Source organism: Thermochaetoides thermophila (genome assembly GCF_000221225.1).
Source record: "Thermochaetoides thermophila DSM 1495 unplaced genomic scaffold scf7180000011819, whole genome shotgun sequence".
Taxonomy (NCBI): domain Eukaryota; kingdom Fungi; phylum Ascomycota; class Sordariomycetes; order Sordariales; family Chaetomiaceae; genus Thermochaetoides; species Thermochaetoides thermophila.
In genome coordinates, this window is record NW_006383035.1 from 1004748 (window position 1) to 1023165 (window position 18418).

The window sequence follows — 18418 nt, forward strand, 5'->3', positions numbered from 1 at the left end:
AAAGAACTGGAAAAGCCTCGTGAAGGACATGGTGGGACTTAGAAACTGGTCGCTGTGTTTTTATATTGGCGGACTACTTGCGATATCAGATTGTCAAATATACAATTTCACAACATCGGTATAATTCTTAGCCTTGACACTCGACAAAATGCAAGTTACCATACACGACATTGGATACATAGGATGCACAGTATTAGGATCTTCTGTGGTACCACTGTTTTGCTCAAAGAATGCTTGTTTTGTGGATGAGTTGTGTCCTAAAATCTTGCATTAACAACGAAACAAACCAGAGGGAAATTGCATGCAAGATTCAGCTCGCTGTGGCATGTTGATCTGCGGCTGTCTCAAGACCATCTCTGACTGGCTGTCAGCGCTGATCACCGAGACTAGTTGCATGGCCAGCGGCAGCATACGTTGTCTTGGCACCAACAACGTACCTTGCTTCAATCAACATAGTTTCCAGCCACCGATGCGTCATGTTTCTCGCTGTAAGCTGTGTTCCTCCGCTAAAGAGAGGATATAACTGTTTGTAGTTTCCAGGAGAGAGCAAAAGATGTTGATCACCGACTCTTGGGTCTCTTTTTAAATCTTTGTGTTGGGCGAACTAGAGAGCGAGGTCAAACTTCACCAGCCAGGATGTCGACACCAATTCCCCGTCCGCCTGGAGTCCCCCTGCTGGGCAACGTCTTTGATGTCGATTCAAACAACACATGGTGGTCCCTGAAGAAGTTGGCAGAAAAATATGGTGTGTAGCGGCACTGCAACTACCGGCCAGAGGTCTTGACTGGATACTGACACGACACGACTTGGCTGGACAGGAGAGATTTTTGAGATCAAGGTGCTGGGGCACCACATTGTCTTCGTCGCCAGCGCAGCTCTGGCCCAGGAACTCTGCGACGAGAAGCGATTCCACAAGGCCGTGACTGGTCCCATCGTCGAGATCCGTTATTCCGTCAACAGCTCTCTCTTTACTGCCTACCACCACGAGGAATGCTGGGGAATCGCTCACCGGATAATTGCGCCCAAACTTTCTCAGGAGTCAGTAGCTGAGCTTTTCGATCACTTTGTCACAACGACAGAAGAACTCGTAGCAAAATGGACTTCCGTCGACCCAGACACTCCTATCCAGCCGTTAAGAGACCTTAACAGACTGAGCTTCGAAGCAACCGTCTTGTCCTTATATGGCATGAAGGTGAATAACATCAACGGCCCTGAGCATCCCGTGATCCAAGCCATGGAGGACGCGACATCCGAAGCGATGAAGCGGCCAACAAGACCCAAGCTCCTCAACTGGCTGGTGTATGGCAGGAAGTTCAAAAAAGCCACCAAAGTGATGCGCGACTTTGCCGCAGAAGTGGTCAAGCATCGCCGAGAGCATCCTTGTGACCGGCACGATCTCCTCTGGGCGCTCATGAATGGCAAGGATCCCGAAACAGGCAAGGGCCTCACAGACAATGAGATCATAGACGAGATCGTCACCATGCCCATTGGGAGCAGCACAGCTCCCTGCGCTATTGCAGCGTGCATCTACTACCTCATCCATAACCCTGCGGTTGTGGCTAAGGCAAGGGAAGAGATTGACACAGTCCTTAGTGACGAACCTTTTCAGCATGACCATCTCCCCCAGCTTCACTACATCATGGGCGTGGTCAGAGAGACTCTACGTCTGTCGTGCGCCGCTCCAGGGTTCAACATCGAGCCCATTCCTAAAGAAGGGGACAAGTCACCTGTCCTGTTGGCCGGGGGCAAATACTCAGTACCTCACAACCAGACTATGATTATCGTCCTGGCGGGAGTAAACCGCGACCCAGCCGTGTTCGAGGACCCTGAGGCCTTCAAGCCAGAACGTATGATGTGCGAGAGTTTCGCCGCCATGCCGGAGGGCGTGAAGAAGTTTTTTGGCAATGGAATGCGCGAGTGCATTGGGAAGAACTGGGCGTGGGACTGGCTGATGGTTGTCACGACGCTACTCATCCGCTCGTTCGACTTTGAGGCGGCGGATAAGAACTACGAATTTATGCAGGATGGATGGTTCAACATTCGCCCGATCGACTTTTATATCAGGGTGAAGCCACGGCAGAAGGAGGTTGATCTAAAGAACTGAATATGGAGGTTTAGACAACAGTGCGGGAAGCGGATGAATGTCGATGCGTGATGCCTGCGACATGCCTGATCAGTCCTAGAGTCAAGAAGGCGGCGTAGCTTGTAGATAACCTAATACCAATTTCAACCAATATCTAATCGAGTATATCTCAAAAGCTGCCATCTGCCAAGTGTTTTTGCCGTTTTGCTCTTCTCCAAGGGGCTTTGTAACACTCCGGCTAAGTACGTATTTAGGCTGTTCAGGGCAGCGCATTTCGAGCTGACTTTGTCACATGCTCGAGATCACCATCCACTCTTTCCAACCGATTGCACTCACGACTTCTCATTCCCTCTGTGCGGACTATGACGTCGTCGTGAACAGAATGTTTGCATCTGCTTAAGCGCGCAAATTACTCAGCTCATCCCTTAATAGAGGTCTCCATAGCAACGGTAAAGATAAATTTGCTGTTGCGCGGCGCGTGACAGGCGGCATGATTTCCACTGTTATGCTTACTGGAAGCCGATGACCATCGTTCAATTAAGCCTTTCCCCAGGACTCTGGCACTAGATTGACTACGTGACATGTGGGTTGACTACGTGTAGCCATAGTAACGCACGGAGCTTAAACATAGTTCCAATGCCATCATAGCGACGGCTGCAAACGCGTCCAACTGGAAGTAAGCATGATGGAAGCTACACTTTTGCGTTGTCAAAGCTAAAAGTATAAATTAGAGCAATGATAATAACTCCTTCACTTGCTTCCTGTTTTGTTTCAGCACCAAGCACGCATTAAACTTACCAAAATGGTCCTCGTCAAGATCGCTTTAATCTTCTTCCTCGCCTACGCTCTCCTCCCTGTCACATTCGGGCAGGTGACCATCACCGTCCCGTCGGGAGCTACTCTGCCCTCGGGTGCTACGCTGCCCAGCGGCGTCTCGGTCGTCACGGCCGGCGCCACGACCAACACGGTCCAGGGCAACGCCAACCGCCGCCAGGTCACCATTACCGTCCCTTCAGGCGCCACCAGCCCCTCCGGCGTGACCCTCCCCTCTGGCGTATCGGTTGTCACTGCCGCCGGCACCACTGCCGCTGCTGAGCGCCGTCAGGTCACCGTCACCATTCCCAGCGGTGCCTCCATCCCCTCCGGCGTCACCCTTCCCTCTGGAGTGTCCGTCGTCACCGCTGGTGCCACCAGCAACTAAATGCGCAACCATTGCACTATCAATATCGAGGCAATGACGTCGCTGGCAGCCTATGGTCCTTTGCACCGCTAGTAACGACTTAATGGGTGCCCTTCTGACCAATAAGCAGCTTGTTGGAAGAACAGAGCCCACGTCAGCTCTGTTCCTATCCCTTGGTCGTCAGAATGAAAGGGTGCACCGACGGCGATTGCAAGGTCAATAATGTGGAGTTAATGTGATCTTCCAGCGTTCCAGCCCCTGAAGGACAGGTACGTACTACAGTACCTCAGAATAATTACATTGGCTGAACGGGATGGTCAATACTAGAACAGCTTGCAATTGCAATTAATGGTTTTGTTCATTAAGTAGTAGTACTCCTGTTCATACCTTTACTATTGTGCAACCGCTTTTGGTGGTCGATGTGACCGTTCCCTTTTTGAGTATACCTGATCTTAGTGTAAGAATTTGGTCACTGTCCATGTATGATATATTTCTTTTATCATCATCCATCGAATACCTTCCCTCTATTCCCAAAATCCTCCTTGAGTAGTTTTCCAAACATGTAATGTACTGATAAATTAAACTGATATGACCGGCTAAATCAAGCATCATCATGCACTTCCGTCGTCAAATTTGACTTGAAGCCATTCACGTGCGCTTAGGGGTATCAAGACAAGTCGAAAACAGATCGTCAACAAACGTCCTTATGACGTCATCGTCCTCCTTGGCAACCTGCACCGTTGATGCGCCGATTCCAAGAACAGCTGACACATCGCACATCTCGATGGCTTGGTCAAAAGGAACCGGGATAGGGGCATTCGCAGCGCTCGGCAAGGCCCGAATGCTCTTTTTGCGTCCGACATCCGAGTCATTGTCCGATGATTTGTCCCCGTTCGGACCTCCATTGTTGGCGACCTCAACATCCACTGTGACCTCCTGGGAGATCATAATCCCACCGAACGACGCCTTAGACGGAGGGGGTAGTGGCCATGTCGGGAAAATAGGGTCAATGAGCTCCGTAACGGAAATTTCGGGAGGGTTTTTAAGATCTGCGCGAACATTGGCCAAGCCGGAGACCCCCTGATCGTCTGAAGTCGTTCTGTTGTATAGGGGAAGTGATACTGCGCTCTGATTGCACGAAGTCAACGCGACGTGTTCGCGGCTGGGTGACAGGAGAGTCGTGTCATGACCACGCGACTTGCGTCTCCGAAGGCGATTGTACGCGGTATGGATTGCGGAGTCCTTCCCTTGCCAGGACCCAAAAAGCAGAAAGTCCTTGAGCCGGCTGAACAATGACTTTGACTGAGAGGATATATCGACAGTTGAAGTCATGTTCAGCAACGGTGATATGGTGCGATGCATTGAACGAACAAAGGCAGCCTTGTGCGGACAGTTCTTGTAGACCATCTGCTGCACTTTGAAGAACTGCAAAGGGATGAACTCGTAGGCAGGAGCTTCTACGCGTACGTGAATTGGTATCATAATGCTGAAGACGATCATGGAGCATGTCGCTGGCCGGGAATCGGACGACAATGGTATGCAGGGGACTTGCACGATTTTAGGAACAAGTTTGGCGCTGTTGAACACCGCATCCTGCACCGATGTCTTCAAATTTCGGATCGCATCGCGCAGAATTGCTGCAAAGCTCGTGCCTCGAGGATCAGCCACACTCACACGGTCAAGTCGGTGGAGAGCTGCAGCCATCGAGACCCCATGAAAGCTGCGGAGAAAGTCGATGTGATGCTGCTCCAAACGATCAAGAGGCAGTTCCATGCTTGGAAGCAAATTCCTGGCCTCTCGCCTAACCAAAACGTCAAATCCAGCCTGATGGAACTGAGTTCTGACGGCGAAGAGACCCAAATGGACGCCGGGAGCCAACATGCTACCCCGGGCATATCGCTCCATGCTCCTCAGCTTCAGCTCGAAGTCCTTTACTCGGATCTGCATCCTGTCCCCGATAATGTGAGCTACCTGGCGAGGTTCAGCAAACAGGTATCCTGCTGCGGCGAGATGTTCGGCCTGGGCGTTGTCAACGCGGCGAACAAGAAACATGAGATGGCCGTGCTTAAGCATCTCCGGCTGAGCCTCTCCTTTTTCGAGCAGATCCAGATGGTCGCGCCTTTCCTTCTTGGTATTTTCATCACGCCGCACGTTATGTGAGCTCGAGACTGAACTGCCCGAGTCATTCAACACGTGACCGCCCGTCGTGAGAATCTCATCCCAAAGCATTCCGACATTGGCAAGCCGTTCATTCATCTGCCGAGCCAAGGCTGCCGCAGCAACGCAAAACAGCTCGCAGAAGATGGTTTCGTAGTTCTCAATGATATGTCCTTCCTTGTCGACCAATTCAATGGCAGTTCGGACGTTGCGACCGTAGTGAGGAAGGTTGGCAAGGTGAAGGACCATCTTATCAACAAGAGTAGAGATAGCTCCCCAGTTGCGAGACGCCTGGAAGATCCAATGGAATAACGGATGCGTCGTGGAGAATCTCTCGTGGCCCGTCTACAAGAAATGAGTCAGCAAGATGTTGAAGCGACTCGGTGCCAAGTACATGTAGCTGCCACTCGCCTTTTGTAAGAAGGTCGTAGTAACCACCTCGCTCGGCAACAAGCCGTCGGGTGTGACTAGAATGCGTTTCTGGTCATCGAAGACAGCAGCAGCAAGCGTGATCCTTTGCGCACGGTTGGCGTATCCTTTCCGTACCCTGGCAGAATAGATGGCTAGCCCGGCAATGATCATGCAAGCAGAGAACGACTGTAAGAGAAAGTGTGTTAGTCCTAGGGCTTGATTTTGGGTCCAGTAAGAATAATACCTACCAGAACAGCAGTTACAATCACAGTCGTGTTGCGGCTTTTGAGATCGCTCCTGGAGTCAAGATGAATCAGGGTGTAGTTAGTGCCCATGACAGCGCACCAGTGCATCCCTGAGACAGCCCCGGCCAATACAACAGCACAACTAAGTCTCTTCCACCAAGAGTTCGTCCAAGAGCTCTTGAAGACGAAGAACAATGCCAGAGCGATGGTACTTGCGGCCGCGGCAATGACAACGGAACCAACAACGTTAGAGGTTGCATATCCCAGTCGGTAGTTGCTGATTGACGCATTTCCGAGGTAGTGCATGCCGCAGATGGCACCTCCCGACAAGATTCCTGATGTTGACACCCGCCACCAACTTACGTTTGCCGTGTTGCCCTTGGCTCCCGTGACAACGAAGAAGGCGACAAGTAAAACTACAATGGGGACGAAGAACGAGGCCACCGTGACGCCAGCTGAGTACGCAATCTGCAGCCGTGGATCGCCATTGGCAAGAATAGTTGCTCGATTACCAATGTAATGCTATTGCAATTGTCAGTTCAAAGAGCGTGTACTCGATAATGGGAGCATGATCGTCTGAAAACATACCATGCTCCAGATTGCGACACCTCCCATAGTTACCGCAGCACCAAACAACAGCAGACTGTCAAACTGTCAGTAACTTGCTGCTTAAATGGCAAAACAGATGGATGTAGACGAACTTGTTGTAATAACCTCGCCTCGAGGTCCTGCGATGAATGAGCTCGAGAGTCGAAGCAGCACCGACAAGACTGATGATGTAACTCAGAACAAGCAGGGCTGGCTCGAAAGTCACTGGCACGACCTGCCCGAGACGGGTCAACAGGTCGGCGTCGGCCGCCATGATTACGCGCTCTAGTAATTAGTCACTGTTTTTGTCTTCGGATTGCAAGTCTCGATGAGTGGATCAACAGAGGTGTTGTGGCCATCAAAACCTAACGGCCGAGAATGCAGAATAGAGCGCAGAAAGCGCAGGAAACGCAGAGCTCTACCGCAGGAATGGACCTGGGCAGTAGAAGGGTTTCGGTTCTTCAAAGTCGTGATGTGAAGGGTGGCCAACACCTGACACCTGAAGTGTAGTATAAGATCAACGCAATCGAACCGTCTAGGCCACGGGCGGCGAAGGTCAACCCTAGCCACAGAGACTAAAGGTTCGTCGAGTCCTGGCAATGGGCGAGAGAGGGTCCTTGCCAGTGCAGTGTCTGAGCGAAGGCTCTGGACAAGGAACAATCGAGTGCGGGGAGCTTTCCCCAAAGAAGATCCTGGCGGCAAGCATGATAAAGACTTGTCACTTGCACCTAGCCATCGGCAGTTGGATGTCAGAACGCCAAGATGTTTGATGTTTTTTTTGGCATCCCTGGTGGAAGGATCCCAGTTCAGCTGAGCGGCTGTGCGGGATATCTGCCATTTCAGTAACGGTTGCTTCGTTGACATCCCCATCACCCGACATCGCCCTAGACTGGCGAATATCCCTAAATCCATGTTTCCGGGTAGAGGGTAAGGGCAATCTGCGGGACAGGGACAGCGGGATGACAGGAGAGCGACGGCCAGGCAGATGGAAGCCGACCGTTCCTTGTAAAGTGGACGGTGTTGGCCTGTCAGCGCACTGATTTCGCTATCAGTCATTGGCCGTTTTCCGCGGTAGCCTTTTTTTAAAAAAAAAAAAATAAAAACAGCTGGAGGGTTGAGGTGTGCCTCGGAAATTGGAACCAGCTTTCCGAGCTGTTGTTCTAGCCTTTTATGCTAGGGGAACCCTCGTAGAGTCTCAACTCCGAAGGGATTCGAACCTGCTCCTAGGGCCTCAAATGACTCGGTTGTGAGCATAGTGACAGCTATCGCAAACTTTAAGAATTCAGTCCGTTGTCTGTTCACCGATACCTTTCCTTAACCCTAATAGCGCGATACGCAAGATCGAGATTCTCTCCATTCTTCTCTAGGCGCCCAACCTCTGATCTCGTCCACTTACAAAAGCCCCCTCGCGCCGTGGAAGCCCTTCTACATGCAACTTACATAAGCGCATCAACAGAGATGCTAAGAAGCATTATTAGGTAAACGTTGCCTTCGTAGCGTGGTTTCTTGAAAGAGTTCAGCGCCGCCCTGAGAACTCCAATGGTGTTTGCACAACACGGGCCTTTCGTTTTGGACGTGACTCTCCAGGACTTCCTGGGCTTCTCCATCCCTCACCGATTATGTTTTCATTGTTGACTGGGCTGAATGTGTAATGAATGCTCCTCCTGCATGTGGCTATCAATCACATCACCCAGATTCGAGAAGTGAGCGGGAGCCGAGTCGTTGATGTGTCGTTTCCTGCTGTGTCCGATCCCCGAGTCAGATCCTTCAAGCAGAGCAACATCCCCGACGTTCAGCTCCCCACTTCGCACAAGCAAGTCAGAGATGCAATTGAAGCAGGCTGCAACCCTACGAGCTTCATTGTTAGCGTTGCATCCGGGCAAACTTCGCATTTGTGAACCCGGAAGAGCAGGGTGAAGCGAGCGCAGTTCCGTCGGCTCCATCAGCTCCACAACCCCTGCGTGGGGCCTGCGTACTGTTTCATCAGCTCTGCTTCCCGAATAAATTCTGGAGTCACGTGAAATAGGCTGCTCACACCGTGTACATTACGTCACCTCGTTTTCGGGGCAGCCACGATTCAACTGAGGGCAAGGACGTGACTATGACGTCACTCTGGCTCCTCCCTTATAGCCGCATCAGAATGGTGGTCTTTGACTTCGAAGGGAAAGTTACAGACAGGCAAGCCCACAAACTGCAGCTTGAGATGCAGCTTTTCGAAGAAATTCCAAGAAACTGATTGCCAACGACTCGGGTTCTGCCCCGACAAACTTGGTGGATTTCAGCTGAGCAATGGGACGTCAAGGTGGACCTGCCAAAAACAATTTAGAGTCGCAAAAACCACGTGTGTGGTAGGGATCTGGTCTCCAGCAGCGAGTCTCCAGCCCAGGACCTGAGCGATCGGCCAATCCGGCTTCCTCGAGCATCGGAAGTGATAATAGGAGTCCTGGTTCTGGGGATTTGTTGACAATTAGACACTTTGTGAACAATGTTGACAATGATTTGGCAATGAATAATTCGTCCGCTCACCAATAGGAAACCGGTCAAATCACCAAACATTTGAACTTCTCGGGAAGCAGTATTCAGCTCCCCAGCTTCTCGCTTTCATTGACCAATTGACAAGTAACCGAGAGCTAACTACAAACTGTTTTAGCTTCCTTTCCTTCAGCTCTTTTCCCCCTGCCTTCCCTCTGTAGCCTCAGCGAATGTCTTCTTCTCGGGCCATCAGCCTAAAGTCGTAGACCCCGTAAACATTCGGCGTGCTGTCTCCAACATGCTATCCATTCCCCCCCCCCCTTCCAACAAACACGATAATCTCACGCGCCGCGCGAAGGAGTTGTTGCGCTGTTGGGCTTACCTGGATCCCCGCACTCATGAGCCATATCCTCGGCTCGCTTAAATGTGCTCGTACTTTTTCAGTTCCCTTTCCTCCTTATTGCCATCAGCCTTGGGGATCAGCTCCTCGAGGATGTCAGCCAGCATGCGAACGTTCTCGGCATCACGGGGCACGATATGACCCAGGCCGTGATCGAACATGGCCGAGTTGCTGGGGTCGCACACGTTGTAGAGTGCGACAGCGCTAAGCAGGAAGGCATCGTCGCACCCAAAGATGTGGAAGGTTGGGATGTCGATGACGGTGCCAACTTCGTCGTACAGCTGACAGACCACGCGGTTCTCGCCCTCCAACTTCAGGGGCGGGGAGCCCGAAATGAAGACAGCGAACTGTAAGGGAAACGCATTAGTAGCCACTTGACACATTGAAGACTGTCAGGAACGAGAACGTGCCTTAATCTGACGGGGACGTCCGGTCTCCTTCTCGCGACGGGCCTCCTCGACGACAAGGGAAGCACCAACCATGGCGCCCTCGGAGTAGCCAATTATGGCATCGACGTCAGGGTTCTCCTCGAGTGTCTTGAAGACGTCGTTCAAGGCATTGCGCCAGACCTCCTGGTGCCAGTCCTCACCCTCGCCGGTGTTCTGGAACATGCGCATGGAGTCCTCAGCATTGATACTGTGAGGCATGTGCCTCAAGCGGCGAAGGTTGGCGAAGTTGTCGCCGTGCCTCGTGTCAAGAAAGCGGAACAGTGGGCGGGAACCGAAGTAGTCCTCCCATCCTTCCGGAGGTTCAACCTCGTGGGAACCTTGGGTGTAGGTGAATGTGGCGAGACCTCGTTTTTCCAGCTCGCCAGCCAAGGGACCGAGCTGGACCTTGAAGTTCTGTTATGTAACTCTGGTATTAGCCATGTAATCCTTATCATCACCAACTCGTATACGTAAAGAGTACAGAGATAAGAGTTTGAAACAGGATAGACGAATACATCGCCGAGGCGGGAGCGTCTACAGCGATGTCAATCATCTGCTCACCTTTGCGCTTCCGTAGGCGCCGGGGAGACACAAAAATTTCATGGTGTTTCAAGTTGTCGTGGTTTTGCTTGATATACAATAGAAATGAACGGTATAGAATATATATAACCAAAAGATTGGTGCCCTTTGTCTTGACGCCATTGTGACAGTATATCTTCTCTGTGCGTTCATTGGATTCTATCTAGACCTGTTGATGCGAGATATCAGTGTCACAATAACGTTGAGCATCAAGGTCATAAAACTGGGTCACTTCACGATCCTAAGCCACCTTTTGCGTTCGAAGATGGACTTCATGACGTTACATTGAAATAGAACAAAATACAATGGTGTTAGAAAGTTCAGATATGCACTAGCTAGTTTGGGGAAGAGTTAGTTGCTAGAGAAGAGCAGACGGGGCAACACATCAACAAAGTGATTGACCTGAAGGCTGTGAGGTCAGAATTTGTCATATAGCCATCCTCATAACATGAGAAGTTATCACAGATTAGAGCAGGACTTGCATCTTCATAGCATCAGATGTTGCTCTCTTCACGTTTAGAAAATGCTACACCCATTTCTACATAGCGGGTGCGGTCATCAGGGATGACACCACCAGTAATGATCGGCCGTCGAGCAGCCAATTCACGCAACAGGAAGCACTCAAAGTGACCCTGGACCCTGATTTGTGATGAAGAAAGTTAAAGGACATTGTAAACGCATGCATAAACACAAACCACAGGTTGCTATCATATACAGGTCTCTTCATTGCCCCTTTCAGTTGGGACTAGACGGTTAACAGTGAACTCATTCCATGCACGTCCACAACCCAGGAAGATCAGACAGATACTCACCATGAACATGTGAATGTGAGTAGTGAAGTTTGATACAACGCGTCACTTTTGCGAATCTCGCGTGTTGCTCGCATCATTCAACACTGGGAGCATGTGATGGAAGTTGAACGCAGTAACCGTGAAGTCAAATACTGATAGCGACAAATAAAATTGAGAGTTGCAAACAAAAACACTTATAGCATGTGGCAGTACCAAAAAACTGTGATCTGACACGCGTTCGATGAGGAAGCGTGGACACTAGGAGCAGTTGCGCTCGCGTGTGGCGGCATGGGTATTGTACCCGGAGAAACCTCCCGGAGGTGATTCTGTACCTCGACACTCAAAAAATGCAGAATCATAAATAGAAGGGCTTCAAAAAGCACCGAGAAAAGTTCTTACATTTAAATCGGCCAATAAGAAAAACGAGTGCTGGACCATGAAGGCGTTTTCCAGCACCGTCTGATGTATTTGAGGAACTCACATTCACATGCGGGAATCAATTTGCAGGGCAACGACCTGCAGGTTCTCAGGCTTTTGCTGTGCTAAAAAAATAAATAAACGATCTCGATAAAAACAGTGGTTATCTTGCTACAGCACTCTGTGATCTGATTAACTGGTCGTACTGATTAGGAGAGCCAGCCTACCTCCTCGGGGCGGATATAATCTCTGGCTCTGCTCCCCTTTCATTTCGTTCTCCTTTCCCTATGCCCACGATACAGACACTGCATCAAGCATCTACACCCACCGTCTACATACAGTCTACATACAGTTTGCACACACTCTCTACACGCTCTACACGCTCTACAAGCTCTACACGCTCCACACTCTACACGCTCCACACTCTACACACTCTACACACTCTACACACTCTTACACTTTCTTGACACACTACCGTTAACATGATGAACTATGACATCTATGAGGACGAGGGCCCCATGCCAGTCGCCATCGTTGGCATGTCTTGCCGTCTCCCTGGCGGCGTCTCCAACCCCGGAGAGTTGTACCGCATGCTCTGCCGCAAGCGGAGCGCCTGGTCACCGGTCCCCGAGGACCGCTTCACCGCTGGGGCTTTTGTCCACCCCAAGCCGGAGATTCGGGGCTGTTTTAACTCTTTGGGTGGTTACTTCCTTACGGACGACATCAACGAGTTCGACGCTGCCTTTTTCGACATCACCAAGAAGGAAGCTGACTCGATGGATCCCGCTCAGCGCATTCTCCTCGAGTGTGCTTACGAGGCCGTTGAGAACGCCGGCATTCCCAAGGAGAATCTCTCTGGTTCCCGCACTGGCGTCTTCGTTGGTGCCAACTACAGCGAGCATCGCGCCGCCAATCTGCGCGACATCGACAATGTTCCCAGCTTCGATGCCACAGGCAACCAGGGTGCCTTCATGTCCGGTCGTATTTCGTACATCTTCAACCTGAAAGGCCCTTCCATGACCATCGATACGGCTTGCTCTTCCAGCCTACATGCATTGCACCTGGCTGTTCAGAGTATCCGTGCCGGTGAGTCAGATCAGGCTATCGTCGGTGCTTCGGAAATCATCACCCATCCCGACATCTGGGTGTCTATGAGCAAGCTTCGTCTTTTCATTCGCGAGGGTCGCACCTTTGCCTTCGACCACCGTGCTACCTCTGGCTTCGCTCGCGGCGAGGGTGCTGCATGTGTCATTCTCAAGCCCCTCTGGGCGGCTTTGGAGGACAACGACCACATTTTCGCTGTCATCAAGCATACCGGCGTCAACCACAACGGTCGCACTGTCGGTATCGTTGCCCCCTCCACTGAGGATCAGCAGGCTCTTCTGGACCAGGTGTTAAAGGAGGCTGGCATTCAGCCCGACGAGGTCGGATTCTTTGAGGCCCACGGTACTGGTACCAAGAAGGGCGACCCTATTGAGGCTGAGGCCATCCACCGTTCGATCGCACACTGGCGCGATCCTGTCGACCCCCTGTACATCGGGTCCGTCAAGTCCAATATTGGTCATCTCGAAGGTGCGAGCGGTCTTGCTTCAGTGATAAAGGTCACTCTGATGCTGTTCTATGGCTTCATTCTGCCCAATGCCGACTTCGAGGCCCCGAACCCGGAGATCCCCTTCAAGGAGTACAATATGCAGGTCGCCACCACTCAGAAGCCGTGGCCTGCGAAAAAGAAGTACGCCTTCATCAACAACTTTGGCTTCAGCGGTTCCAACTCGACCGCCATTCTCGAGGCCGCTCCTATGACGCGTGGTCTTGAGATCGCCGGCAGCGATCGCTACAGCCCCTTGCGTCTCTTTGTCTTGTCGGCAAACGACGAAACCGCTCTCAAGAACTCTATCACCAAGCTTGGCATCTGGATTGAGCAGCATGCTGAGCTCTACCAGACAACCATGCCGCGCAACCTGGCTTACACGCTGTGCCAGCGCCGTTCTCACATGCCGTGGCGCGTGGCCGTCGTTGCCAGCATGTGCAGCGAGGTTGCTAAGGCTCTCAACAGCCCAGAGGCCACGCCCATGCGTGCGCCCACTGAGCCGCCCAAGATTGCCTTTGTCTACACTGGACAGGGTGCTCAGTGGTGGGCGATGGGTCGAGAGTTGCTCAAGACTCACCCTGTCTTCTACGAGTCCATCGTTCGGGCGGATGACGCTCTGACGAACGTCGGCTGTGAGTTCTCCATCTTGGAGGAGCTCACACGCGACAAGAAGGACTCTAAGGTTGGTGAGGCGCACATCAGCCAGCCCATCTGCACTGCGGTGCAACTGGCTCTTACTAACCTCCTCGAGGCCTTTGGCATCATCCCTGTAGCTGTTACTGGCCACTCCAGCGGCGAGATCTGCGCGGCCTACCGCGCCGGCATACTATCCTTTGAGGACGCTATGCAGGCTGCCTACTATCGCGGCCAGGCGGTGATCGAGTTCAAGAAACGCTATCCCATGCTCAAGGGCGGCATGATGGCCGTCGGTGCTGGTGCTCACGATCTTCTCTGCTTGATCCGCGAAGTCAATGAAAGTAGCTATGTCGAGAAGGTTGGTGTAGCTTGCCAGAACTCACCGGAGTCGACCACGCTCTCGGGTGATGTGGTAGCTCTCGACCAAATAGCCAAGATACTCGAGCGTGACGGTATCTTCAACCGCAGACTCTTCGTCGATGTTGCTTACCACTCTCACCACATGAAGCTGATTGGCGACGTCTACCTCGAAATGATTAGCCACATTCCCACGCCCAAGGCAACATGGTCGGAGACGGCCTTCTACTCGTCTCTGAAGGCTCGCAAGGTCGGTGGCCGCGAGGTCGGTCCGGAGTACTGGGTTGACAATCTGACTCAAGCCGTGCTCTTCTCTGATGCTCTTCAGCGGCTGTGCACCGAGGTGCAGCCTAACATTTTGATTGAGGTTGGCCCTCACGCCGCACTCAAGGGCCCCATAATGCAGATTCTCAAGACTCTGCGCTCGTCGAGCCACGGCATCACCTACCTACCTACGCTTGTCCGCAACGAAGACGCTACCCGCACGGTCCTTGAATTGGCTGGTCAGCTCTACATGCGCAATTGGCCTCTTAACTTCGAGGAGATCAACCACAACCGCGAAGAGGCGGAGCGCCCTGAAGTCATCCCGACGCTCTATACCTACCCATGGACAAGGCAGAAGTACAGTCACGAGTCACGGATCGATAAAGCTCACCGCTTCAAGCCTTTCCCGCGTCACGATCTGCTCGGTGTCTTGGCCGACTGGTCGTACGAGCTGAATGTGTGTTGGCGCAACTTCATCAGCACCGAGCACATGCCGTGGTTGCGTGAGTGTCGCATTGACGGCCGCATCACGTACCCCGTTTCCTGCTTGGTGTCCATGATTATCGAAGCTGCCACGCAGGATGCGGAGATGAACAACATGCTCCCCGCTCGCTGGACAATTGAGGACTTCGTGCTTGAAAAAGGCGTCTTCTTGGAGGACGGCGAGGAGCTCGAGGTGCTCACCCAGTTTGAGCCATTCGACTTTGTCAAGCGTCATGAGAAACAGCGCCATAACACCTTTTACATTGCGTCCTACAATGCTTCCCGTGGTTGGACCAAGCACTGCTACGGCCGCATCGTGGTTGACCCTTGGGGTTATCGCGATGATCTTGAATGGAACCTTCACCTGAAGGATTGTGAGCGTACCGAGATTCGCACCCCGCTGGGCGGCACGTTGCCTGAGCCACAGAAGGGCCACGAGTCTATCTACGCTTGGTTGAAAGAGCTCGGCCACGAATACCCCAAGGCCTTCCACTCCATTATTGACGCCGAAATCACCCCACGCGATGACTTCATAGGCGGCTGCAATGCCCAACATACCGATATCATGGGCAACTCACTCTGCACTGTGCATCCTGCTCAGCTGGAAGCCCTCTTCCAAGCCGCATTGGTCGCTTCGGACAACGTCGAGCCGTGCAAGGGGGTTGTTCGCCAGGTCCTTAACTTTAAACGCATGGTCCTTCGCGCGTACCGCTGGGCTATGCAACCTGGCGAGAAGTTCACTGTGTGCGCCAGCCCAAGGGATTGGAGCGACTGTAACCGTGACGATGAGCGCATTGACGCTCGGTTCGTCTCGAATGACGACTGGTTCTGTCCTGCCATTTCCGTTGATGATATCTTTGTGTTCGGAGAGCAGAATCCCGTTGTTCCCAAGAAAAAGCCTGTCCGTGAGCTTTGCTTCAAGTACGTGTGGGAGCCGTACGAGGATCGTCCTTTGGGCCGTCTGGTCTACGACACTAACGATTACATCACCATCGTCGTGACGGACGAGAAGTACCGTAGCAATGAGGAGGAAGAGCTCGCTACGGAACTCAAGCACGACCTCATGCGTTACCTGGACCTTGAGCCGGATGTCTGCAGCTTCAACGAGATCCTCCTGAACAGCTACAACGGGCACTTCATCGTGCTTTGCGACGTCACTTCGCCGGTGCTCAAGCATCTCAACAAGGAAGACTTCGAGGATGTCAAGAAGATTCTGACTTCTGCCAAGTCCCTGTTGTGGGTGACTCGTGGTGCCATTGGGTACCCAACCTTGCAGTATGTCGAGTCTGCCATGGCTTTGGGATTGATCCGCACTGCCCGGTCAGAGATTGGCTTGCAGGCCTGCATCTTTGACCTATTCCCTGGCGTAATGGACCAAAATGGTCTTCCTTGGAACAAATGTCACCAAGACTGGGCAGAGCTCTTGGACCCGTACATCACCGTCTCACAGCTCCGAAATGTGTTCCTGCGGGTGTTCGATGAGAACTTCAACCCTGCGGAACCCATCGACAATGAGATCTTCCAGGGTCCAGAAGGCGACCTCATGGTTCAACGCATTGTTTCGGATGATGCGCTCAACAAGTACGTCGCCAAGCCTGTCATTGGCGCTGAATCTTTTCAAAAGGGCTGCACTCACCTGATCATTGGTGCAGGTGGCCTGGCCAAAGAAGTTGCTCGGTTCATTGGTAGTGCCGGCGCTGAACACATTGTGCTGGTCTCCAGGCGCAGTCGGCCCTCGAAGGAGATGGATCATTTGGTGGAGCAGTTCGTGAGAGACCGAGGTTTTTACGGCGCCCGCATCGGCTGGGCGCAGTGCGATGTGACCGACATCCAGCAGGTTCGTGACCTGGTGGCGGCCCTCAGCGCGAGTGGATGGCCCCCCGTCGGGGGCGTTATTCACGCAGCCATGGTTCTCAAGGATGTCCTCATTGAGGACATGCAGTACGAGGACTATATCAGCGTCATCCGGCCCAAGGTTCACGGTACTCATAATCTGTATCAGGCGCTGTGCTGGACAAGGTGCAGCCAGAAACCACCTCAGGATTTCTATTGGGTGTCGCTCTCTTCGGCTGCTGGCATCGTGGGCAGCCGTGGGCAGGCTGCATACGCCGCGGCGAACACATACTTGGACGCCTTTGCGGACGTCCTCCGCCAGATCGGCCTGCCGGGCAAACACATAAACCATGTTGCCGCGTCTCTGGATCTGACAGCCGTCCTTGGCGCTGGATACCTGGAGAAGCACGAGAATCGCAAGGACGAGATCATCCGCAACTTCGGCAACGAGACAATTAGCCCCAGGGAGATCACTGTTCTCCTCCATGCAGCGCAAAAAGGTAAGACGGAAGCGCAGGTGTTAACCGGACTCAAGCTGCACATGGGCAGCAATGGACAGCTACCCTACTATGCCAGCGACGCACGCTTCAAGTACCTGGTTGAGGCCTGTGACCAGGCGGCTGAGAACGAGGACAAGTCGTCGAAGCAGCGCGAGCCGACCGGCGCGGCATTTCGGAAGGCCAAGTCAGACGAAGAGGCCACTACGATTGCGGCTCAGGGCATTGTCGACAAGCTGTCTGAGGTTTTGAGCATGTCGGCACAGGATCTTGATGTGTCGCGCAACATCACCTCATACGGTTTGGACTCGCTGACAGCAATCGAACTGCGCAACTGGATCGCAAAGGAGCTGCGTGTCAACCTGCAGATCCTGGAGCTATTGTCGAGCGGTACCATCACTGACCTGGCCGCGTTGATTGTCCAGAAGTCGCGATCTGTTTGAAGGGTTGACTACTGACTGAAGGGTTGGAAGGGTTGGAAGGGTTGGAACGGTAATGCTTGCTTGACAGGATTGTCTTGACAACGGCTAGGCTGAAATGGCTGGGATTTGCTCTAATTATTGATGGGTGGATACTTAGGTATGACATGCGACGGAATAGAGTTGTGTTCCATCTGTCTCGTCCACTGTGCGCTACGGAGTGTACCTGTCCATGCATCTGTGCGTACTTTTGTGTAGACTGACCATCAAGTGAGCTTTCACATCGTGCTTGTTGTAAACTGCGAAGCCCATGTCGCTGGCTGGCAACGTTTGCTATGCTTGCAAGACCAGAGCAGCACGCAGTCATGCACAGCCACTCTTTCCCAAGCAACCTTGAAAGCCAGACCAGGGCGGTCGCGCTGTTGACCAGGACCGGCTTGCTACACGCTGGGCTGGACACCACCGGGCCCGCTGGGCTGGCATGCTTGTCCCGAATGAGAGGGCGACGTCATTCCCTCACATTCCAGCCGCACCACCCCGTGACCGTGGGTTTAATGACACGAAAGCAGCTCTTTGGTCTGAGCTCA

General features: G+C 52.6%; 5 protein-coding genes across 5 annotated transcripts; 3 read left to right on the top strand and 2 right to left on the bottom strand.

Annotated features, from left to right (window-relative positions):
- Window positions 1-636: 636 nt before the first annotated feature.
- On the top strand, window positions 637-2104 carry CTHT_0050170 (putative fatty acid protein; the record flags this gene model as incomplete). Its single annotated transcript, XM_006695302.1, has 2 exons — window positions 637-745; window positions 819-2104. 2 exons carry the CDS (start codon window positions 637-639, stop codon window positions 2102-2104), a joined length of 1395 nt encoding a protein of 464 aa, XP_006695365.1.
- A 781-nt stretch (window positions 2105-2885) lies between these two features.
- On the top strand, window positions 2886-3284 carry CTHT_0050180 (uncharacterized protein; the record flags this gene model as incomplete). Its single annotated transcript, XM_006695303.1, has 1 exon — window positions 2886-3284. One exon carries the CDS (start codon window positions 2886-2888, stop codon window positions 3282-3284), a length of 399 nt encoding a protein of 132 aa, XP_006695366.1.
- A 627-nt stretch (window positions 3285-3911) lies between these two features.
- CTHT_0050190 (uncharacterized protein) lies at window positions 3912-6938 on the bottom strand (the record flags this gene model as incomplete). The annotated part of the gene is made up of 5 exons (XM_006695304.1): window positions 3912-5765; window positions 5856-6017; window positions 6080-6598; window positions 6665-6719; window positions 6778-6938. 5 exons carry the CDS (start codon window positions 6936-6938, stop codon window positions 3912-3914), a joined length of 2751 nt encoding a protein of 916 aa, XP_006695367.1.
- A 2618-nt stretch (window positions 6939-9556) lies between these two features.
- CTHT_0050200 (uncharacterized protein) lies at window positions 9557-10567 on the bottom strand (the record flags this gene model as incomplete). Its single annotated transcript, XM_006695305.1, has 3 exons — window positions 9557-9909; window positions 9964-10378; window positions 10526-10567. The coding sequence occupies 3 exons, from the start codon at window positions 10565-10567 to the stop codon at window positions 9557-9559; spliced, it is 810 nt and encodes a 269-aa protein (XP_006695368.1).
- A 1666-nt stretch (window positions 10568-12233) lies between these two features.
- CTHT_0050210 (uncharacterized protein) lies at window positions 12234-17855 on the top strand (the record flags this gene model as incomplete). The annotated part of the gene is made up of 1 exon (XM_006695306.1): window positions 12234-17855. One exon carries the CDS (start codon window positions 12234-12236, stop codon window positions 17853-17855), a length of 5622 nt encoding a protein of 1873 aa, XP_006695369.1.
- Between the last annotated feature and the right edge of the window lie 563 nt (window positions 17856-18418).